Raw genomic sequence first — 9127 nt, forward strand, 5'->3', positions numbered from 1 at the left:
TAAAGGCTTTAGAGAGGCTGTAGATAAGTTCTGAATGCAAACGTCAGAGTTTTGAACTTGATGTGAGATTTGTCTGGTAGCCAGAGCAGGGAGATTGACAGAGGTGTGATCCGGGTTTGTTATAGAGCAGACGAGCTGCAGCAAGCTGGATCAGTTTGATCATTTAGACACAGTCTAGTCTAGGAATGACCAGTGCTTGGCCCAGAAGCTGTGCCGACTGCTCAGTGAGGAAGAGTCTGGTCATTCCAATGTACACTGTAAAAAATGGCCGTGATTTCAACGGTAAAAAACTGTAAAAAACCTGGTTAACGGTATGTTTCCTTAATATATATATATACGGCAAATAACCAAAAAATGACTTTCTCAGAATTCCCTGCATGGCACATCACTTTATATGCATTTGGTTGACATTAATATGGATCTTTTTAGTTGTTTCCCTATCAGTTATGTACGTTAGAGATTTATGTTACATCTAATGTTGATAAACGATGTTTATATCATGACTTTAATTTTATGCGTGTTACCATACTGGTGTTTAGTAGCTGTGCAAATGACACTGAGCACCTTCTCTATGCTGATACTCTTTTCTGCTAATGGGAAAAGTTGATTGTGATGAGCATTGGCTCATTATGTAACTTCCTCATCACCACCTGCATGTGGGTGTGCTAACGTGTCTAACTGTGTAACACAAGATGTGTAGATGTTGATCATTCAAAATACAGACATATTACCTCTATAAATTAATAAAATATGGTAATTTACCGTAAAAATGAAAAATTACCTTTACGGTTTGTACCATGTTTTTAACGGTAAAGTACTGGCAACCACAGCTGCTGTTTTTTTACCGTAAATTTTACGGATTTATTTTTTACAGTGTAGTGCAAACCTGCATGATTGTGCTGCATTTTTAACAAACTTTTTATATGACGTGGTAAAATGTAATAATGAATTTTTAAATGTAGTGCAAGTCTAATCTAGTGCGATTCAACCAAACTACATAAGGCAGGTGTAAAAAAACACACTTAATAAAAGTCAAGGAGGCTGCAAAAACTGCCCATTCATCATCATCATGGTAATCATATATTACAGATAATAATAGAAGGAAATGGTCCAGTGGTTCCATGCAAGATGTAACTGTTAATAAAAGTAACTACCAGTGAAATGAGGATTATTTTACACCAGGTTTACACTGACTGTCTCTCTCAGATCGACTTTATTGTTTGAGGTATATTTTACCCACACAGTTTATCAGCATACACTGAAGGATACTCGGCGCCCCCTGCTGGTGCTGACTTTAATAACCCAGTTTCCCAGCAGTTATGTTGTCTTTTCCCAATGTTAGACCTGCATTACTGTTTTACATGCTGTTCATTAGCACATAGTTGCTTTTATAAACTACTCAAATGCTACAAAACACACCAAACACTGCAAAATACACCAAAAAGTAAAATATTATGTATACCAACTAGGCATGGGACGACAACCGTTTTAAAGGTAAACCGGTTTGGAAAACTCAAGGTCTAAAACTGCCAAAAACCTGTAAAACCGTTCCTAAGGTACACAGCAAAATTTCCAGTGTTGTTTGGAGTTGTTTTTACAGTGTAAATTTTTTTGAGTTAAAAAGTGTTATTTGTAGTGTTAATTTACGTGACATAAACACCTGCAGTGTACCCTTGTGTTCAGAGTAAGGGTTAATACTGCGAGTTAACATAGTTAACACTATAAACAAGTTGTTTCCATTTCCGGTCGCTTCACCTTACTTCCTCTTTGATTAATGGCGGATGGCACATGGAGAGCATTCAAACAGGTAACTGTCATATTACTTATTTAACCACAAATATTCAATACATTTTTACATGCTTTATGTTTCTCAATGTTAAATTAATATTTGTAAATATTCTAACCGAGATTTCAAGTTCTAACTACTTGTCAATTTATACACGACAGACATCTGGAGCCACGAGACAAGCTGCTTTAGCGGGAAAACAAAGGTAACTTTAAACATTTTACAGTTAACAGTTTTAAGGAGTTCCTATATTTGAATCGGGTTCAGTTCGAGCCTATTATGAGAAATAGGCAGTAATGACTCATGCAACCGTTTGAATTGTTTAAACTGTTTATTTGTTTTAAATATCTGCAAAGCAGCAGCTGTCAGTACTTAACGTTAGCTGAACCGTAACCTAGCTTTGTGTGTAATCTAACGTTATCTATAATGTTCACTGCGATTGATTTGTGGCGCGAGCAGCGAGGAGTCGCGGGCTGCCTGTTCACGCTTTCATCGGTGCTTTTAAACGGTGAATAACGTTATACGATTCAAGTGTACAGGTACAGACCTGCAGACCATAATACGTTAAAAACAAAATACATTCGCTGTAAAAGTTAGCCGTGCTTGTTGACATGAAGGGATAACGTTAGCCAGTTCAGAAATGATTCTTCTTTAACCGGTTCTTTTTAGTGAATCAATCGAACCAGTTCACTATATTGAACTGAATCATTTGAAATTGTTCGCTTCTCCGGTAAGCACCAATCCTTTAAATGGCTTACTTTATAACCTGTCTGACACTCAGTTCCACTCAAAAATACCGTATGTTGAGTTTCGACTTATTCAGTAACTGTAACAGACGGAACTGCTGTGAAAAGAACTGATGATGAGCGCGAATCGAGTAACGTGTTCCCTATAAGTGGAGCTGAGCTCCACTGACAACGACCGAAAAATGCTAAGCTCAGAAGAGACGAACCCAAGCAGACTGTTATTGCCATTGTTTACCTAGCAAATTTCATTGTTGACTTTAAGGTAGTAGTCGAATAGTAACTTTATTTATTTAATATTGAAGTGCTGTTCAATTGCATTGCATGAAGAGCTGGCTTAGATAGAACTGTACGTACTCTTAACTTTTGAAGATCTTTCATTAATGTGTAATGTGAAAAAAATGTTTTTTTAATCTGTAATGTGCATTTATACAAGTATAATTTTCCTATAGCCTACGTCTTGCTAACAATACTAGTTAGAAATTGGTATGTAGAATCCTTCATAATAAAAAAACAAAAAGAACGTAAATATAGTTATTTTTAGAAAAAGAAAAACATAATGTGCTTTTTTATTTATATGTACTATTCATAATAACATCGGCTTCTGTATCACCTTAACATGAAAATGAATAAATTAACTTGATTTAATTTTACTATGTCAAGTTTGTGATAGATTCTTGTTAATAATAAAGTGCTATATTGTGTATTTTTGACAGCTTCCATCATGTTGGTGAAAGGTCTGTATTATGAGTGAAAAAATATGTAAAATTGCTTACTGATTTTACATTTCAATGTTTTCGCAGTGAAGATAAGTTAAGATTGTGCTGGTCAGAGTTGTGCTCACTAAAGTCATAACCATTTCCTGAGTCTATGTTTTTTTTTTTTCAGTGAAAAGCAAATTTGGATTATCAACAACTGCAGATCCTCAAGTTTTCAATGACACGGACCCTAATGTAGAAGAGGAGATCTTCCACGAGTTAATGGACAGCAGTCCACATTTATGCTTGACTGTTAGATGTTTGGAAGAAAATATTTCTGCTGGCCTGCCTGAGGGTAATTATTCAATAAATATTTGGACAGTTTTAAAATGCCTCTGTTTTACAGTAGTACAAGTCAAAACAGTTAGAATTAAGTAAAAAGAAGAAATTCATAGAAGAGCTTACTGAACAGTGGAGTGTGTATAGAAATAAAGAGTTTTTATATGTTTCTTGACCATTGCCAGGTGTTCGTTTAGCTTAAGTTCATGTGATGCCCAGTGATGAAAGGTTGATCAAAATAGTCTGTCAAAACCACAGTGTAGAAAAACATTGAGGATGATGGTGTATAGTAAAAGCTATTAGTACAGCATTGTTTTAAATTAAGTTGAAATATAAGATAAATTTATTGTAAACTAAAGAAAATATTACGTAAAGGTTAATAATAATGTTTTCCATTTCTCCATCAGTGATTTCACCCACAAGATCATCAACAGCCAGCACATGTACTGATACAGTTTCACTCTCTTCAACGGATCATGAAGACCCAGAGCGAACAATGCAGAATCAATTGACAAGGACTAACAGCTGCTTGATAGTAGATGGTAAAGGGCAAAACAGGTATATGCATATGTTGTTTGTTATGGTTAATTCAATCATATACTAATTCAGTTTTATTATTTTACAAGTATAACCATTTTTCTGGTCACTTTATCAGATTGTTCAAGATGCATTGGGAAAGCAATCTGGTGGTGATGAAGTACTTGACGAATACAAGGTCACAAAAACTTAAGGGCCACAGCACTAGACGGCAGCTGGTTAATATTGTCGTCAGTCACATGAAAGAGATTCATGGGTAAGATTTCATTAAATATATGCAAGAAAAGCATGGATTTTTTTTTAAACCAAAAAAAAATAATAAAATGTAAAAAGTTAAGTACTGTCCTTAATCAAATATTTTACTGATTGTTAGGAGAATCCCCACGTGCAAGCAACGGGAGACTTATGCTTTGGGCATTATTTCTCTTTTTCCCAGCCTGAGAGACCCGTTTTCCGCAAAAGGCTATGTAAGAAATTGTCTTATTGTACTTAACACAAACTTGTTCATCCGTTTTAATTATTTAACACAGAGGTGCCCAAACCCTGGTCCTGGAGAGCCAGTGTTCTGCAGAGTCCAGCTCCAACTGTAATTAAACACAAGCTCTTAACTAGCAAACTAGAAACTTTCAGGCAGTTGTGTTGAAGCAAGTTGGAGCCAAACTCTGCAAGACACTGGCCCTCCAGGAATGAGTTTCGATACCCCTGGTTTAAAGGTTTGTGTTTTTTATTTGTATCATACAGTCAGTCTTTTTAATGTAACTGGCATTTTTAAAATATTTCTATCTATATAACAGGAACATTTTTACGATCCAGAAAAGGGAACCGTTTGTAATTAATCTAATATGCTTCTTTCTTAGATTATTCAAGACTTTAGTCTCCTGTTCAATGCTGAAACATCCAACAAGTTGCTTGAGAGGTGGGAGACCGCATTTAAGCACAGGATCATCAATGAGGCGAAATCTCTGACTTCAACTGCCAGACTTCATTGTCTTATTAATTCAGCAGAAGGACAAGAATCTGAAAATGGTACGATTTCTAAGGATTTTGTAGTTTGAAATTTGCTTTGGTTTCTTTTGTATTTGTGAGCTATAAGTGTGAATGTGGGCTTGCTTCATTTTAATATTAATACGTATAACTTTATCATCATTCATTCAGACTGGGATAATGATGTCATCTGTCCTACTCCTTCTGCATCTCCTACCTCCTTCAGAGAGAAAGAAGACTTAAGATCAGTTCAACAGAGGCCTTTGAAAGACTTGTGCATTTCCATAAGGTAAAACTCACAATATTTTCGAAAGTCTTTTCATTGTTATTATTAAGGTTGTTAAGACCATTATGCGATGCTGTAAAATGTACCTTTTAAAACTTTTTTTTAAAAGCCAATACATTCAGTTGAATGCTGTTGAAGAATGTATGTTACATCTTGGATGAAATGAGGGTTTATCAAAAATATATATAAACATATTTTTGTGGTAATTCTTTTCCCTGTCACACTACACAATGAATGACATGAACACATTTTATTTTTGCACTTTGGGTAAAGGTGGTTTTGTTTTATTTTTTGTGTTGTTTTCATTAACAAAATTGTAAGTTTCCTAATTGGTTTCCTGCATTTAATGACATATTTTTGGCTGTGTTTTTGCAGTCTTGCACCAGCATTGAAGACCATCTCAGTGAGAGGAAGGGCCACCAGCCATGTCGCCTAAGATCAGGAAGGATCAACGGGAGGATTGACCATTTCTATGTGGTTATGGACAAACATCTCATCTCTTGTGCAGCAACCAGGTCCTTGAGTGCTGTTGATGAACTCTTTAAAGACTATGTTTTCAACTTGACGTACGAGGAAGCCCTTGTCTACATCTTTACCTTTCTGCAGACTACAGTCTACAACATCGATGTTGGACCTACCAGTGAGTCACCCAGGGTAAAGAAACTGCGTGCAAAGCTTTTACACTAAATGTTTCTTTTACAATAATGTGTTGGTGTTGTCAAAGCTTGCAAGCAAGCAGCACCTCTTTAAGACTCTCAGTTTTTGATACCGAAAATGCTGTACATTTTATGTTGGTTTAACTGTGCGTTTAAGATGCATTGTTAAAAATAAAAGTTTAAACTGGTAAACTGTTCAGATTTTTTTTTAACTGATCAATGCAAACTGTCCTGTAATGCAGTAAACAATATATATAACTAAAAATACATTTAAATATCAACCTAGGTATGTATGAGCACTATATTATTAGTGTTAAGATGAACACTCTTAGTGTTAAGCTATTAACACTGCGAGTGTAGTTTTAACATATTTACTTTATGCAAATAGGGAAAGTGAGTGGAAAACAGAGAGTTAGTCAACACTAGCAGTGCTTTTTTTAACACTATGCAAGTGTAAAATAATTTACTCTTTTTCAAGTGTAAATTTAACTCGATTTAGTGTGGACCTATATAAACACTAAAGAAGTGTTAATTTTCACACTTTGAGAGTGAAATTAACACTTCAAAATTTGCTGTGTATGTTTAAAAAAATGATTTACTTTTTTTTTTTTTTGGACAACAGTATCTCCAGCAGAAAAAGTCTCCAAAGATGCAATTTTAAATTATAAAGAAACTTGTGTTTTTATATAAATGAGGAAGTCAATGATTCATTTGAATTATTTAGCCTGACAAGTTTACTGCTCCAAAATCTTTTAAATCTTTCACAAAATAAAGTATATTGTGTTCAAAGGGGGGAATTTTTTTTTAGTTTTTTACCCAGACATTTAAAAAGAACTTATTTTAGAACTGTAATCGCAATACTGTGATACCGTTAGATTTGTATCCAAGGTTATCATACCCTCAGACAGTGGCGTAGCGGACGGGCCCGCAGGGCACGCACCGCGGGGGGGCCCCGCGTAATTAGGGGGCCCCGCGTCGTCGCGATTTTCAATAAATTGTTGGGAACAACTGTGGTCGGAACCAAAGTTCACAGGTCTGTGTTCTCTGAACACCTCTCAAGCGGTGGACTACTTCATTCTGATTGCTTGCCGCCAATGTTGCCAACTTAGCGACTTTGTCACTAGATTTAGCGACTTTTCAGACCCCCCTAGCAACAAATCTAGCGACTTTTTTTGTGTGTTATTGGAGATGTTTTTAGACTGTCATTTTTCCATACTGTACCGTCCCTACTCTTCCCAACGAGCTGCGTGTGATGCCGCCGGCCCCTCCCCCGCCTCACAGCACTGACAGGCGGCCCAGTCAGTCCTCGTACAGCAGCCTCTCCCACCTGCAGCCCGAGAGCAGATCACCCCTCTGCGTACCGACGACAAATGATTTAGCACAGGCAGTGTGAAGGTATTTCCCTTGTACAGTCAAACAGATCTACTTCTACTTTATTTTAACAATTTATTTGGACCGTTTATTCTTTTCTTGTTCACAATCACAGATATTTTAGTGACAGTTTCTGAACTTGTCTGAGTTTATTACATATGAGAGATTACTGCACATTCACTAACGTTACACATCTATAATGATATACTGTATTCAAACAGCAATAAATTTAGTTAAATAAACATGCTTATATAAAGTGTAGTGCAATTATAAATACCCCTTTATTAACCATAGGCTGTTAAACAGAAACGGTAGAACGCGATGACGTCAGTGATATGCAAATTGACGTATGACGTATCCAACCCCCCTTCATCAGGGGGCCCCGTCAGCGATCCCTGCAGGGGGGCCTCAGCATTTTGCGCTACGCCACTGCCCTCAGAATCTTATACCAGCCCATGCATAATACCAACTGCTGCAAACCAGCAAATACAAATAGAGGTAAAGTTGGTTTTATATTCGCACAATCAGACTTTCCCCTTAATAATATAATTTCAGAAAAGTTTTATTTGCAAACTCTAAATAGTAAAATAATATTAGCAGCCAATGACTAGTAAAGTACAACATTGTTCACAGTGAATTAGATAGTGTTAATGTTGTTTTCAAGTCATACTTGCATGCTAATTCTGATCGAATATTCAAAGTAACATGGTAAACAATATAGAGACTGCTAAATGAATGAATGTGCGAATATAAAACCAACTTCACCTCTATCAAATACAAGCACAGGACTGAAAAAAAACTCAGAAACAGTGAACATTGCATGATGTATCAAACTCTGCAAAAACAACAAGCAAACTACAGCAAACAATCTGCCACAACAGCAAACACTGCAACAGCAAACACTAGACTTGGGCGGTATCCAAATTTTGATACCGTCAAACCGCCTCCATATTTTACCCCGGTTTCCGGTATTACCGGCGTAATAAAAAAAATTATGACGTAAGGCTCAGACAGCGTCACCAAACTGTTGGCTTGAGCCTAAACCATTCAGAAACTGAATACCTTATATGCGACCTTAGGCTCGCGGTCAGAGAGAGAGAGAGAGAGAGAGAAAGAGAGAGAGAGACGCACAGCACCTCTCTCTATCTCTCTCTCCCTCTCTCTCTCTCTCTCTCACACACACACACACACATACACACACGCACATCTCTCCCACGATTTATTTAGAAATTTACTCCCACACCATAAGAAATCTGGCCGGCTCCCGCGGAACAGCAGCGGGAATGCAGAGAGCTGTAATCGGGCCATAAAAATTATTCCCGATAGGTCCTGAGTCCGACAGGTACAGTTTGATTGACAGCTTTATAAAGCCCGAACCCATTTACAGCCGGACATTATTCAAATGTGCTCATGCACACAGCTCTATTGCATTTTTTCAAGAATGAGTAATTTATATGTTTTAACATCATTTATTCGTAACAAACGTAGACTAGGCTATATGCCACTTGAAAGTTGGAACAAAAAAATAAAGTAAGTCCTCTGTAACATCGTAACATATCAGCACTTTATAGGTCTAGGTACATGCACCTTTAAATTGGCCAACACACCAATGAAAAGAAATCTTTCTTAACAAATCAAATTAAAATAAACTCTAAATGATGACGGGTATTTTGGCAATAAAGGAATTAAAATAAAGGCTCTGCAATATTTATTTCTCCACTTCTCTT

At 36.6% G+C, this 9127-nt stretch overlaps 1 protein-coding gene across 5 annotated transcripts; it reads left to right on the forward strand.

The window, feature by feature from the left end:
• The first annotated feature begins 1751 nt into the window (after positions 1-1751).
• si:dkey-88n24.5 lies at positions 1752-6221 on the forward strand. Of its 5 annotated transcripts, XM_009302833.3 has the most exons (10): positions 1754-1807; positions 1948-1991; positions 3246-3266; positions 3418-3582; positions 3974-4124; positions 4222-4359; positions 4477-4570; positions 4961-5129; positions 5259-5376; positions 5749-6221. In XM_009302833.3, exons 3-10 carry the CDS (start codon positions 3254-3256, stop codon positions 5807-5809), a joined length of 909 nt encoding a protein of 302 aa, XP_009301108.1. In that variant the 5' UTR covers positions 1754-1807; positions 1948-1991; positions 3246-3253; the 3' UTR covers positions 5810-6221. The 5 variants fall into 5 exon arrangements, with proteins under 5 accessions (NP_001030163.1, XP_009301108.1, XP_009301110.1 ...); NM_001034991.1 differs by lacking the exon at positions 3246-3266 and having other exon boundaries at positions 1752-1807; positions 5316-5376; XM_009302835.3 differs by lacking the exon at positions 3246-3266.
• The last annotated feature ends 2906 nt before the right edge of the window (positions 6222-9127 follow it).

Source organism: Danio rerio, chromosome 7 (genome assembly GCF_049306965.1).
Source record: "Danio rerio strain Tuebingen ecotype United States chromosome 7, GRCz12tu, whole genome shotgun sequence".
In the NCBI taxonomy this organism is placed as follows: Eukaryota; Metazoa; Chordata; class Actinopteri; order Cypriniformes; family Danionidae; genus Danio; species Danio rerio.

Excerpts from the sequence above, each read along its gene's own strand:
- si:dkey-88n24.5 (XM_009302833.3), top strand. Across the intron at positions 4,125-4,221 it reads GATGGTAAAGGGCAAAACAG|ATTGTTCAAGATGCATTGGG; the intron begins GTATATGCATAT and ends TCACTTTATCAG. Across the intron at positions 5,130-5,258 it reads AGGACAAGAATCTGAAAATG|ACTGGGATAATGATGTCATC; the intron begins GTACGATTTCTA and ends TCATTCATTCAG.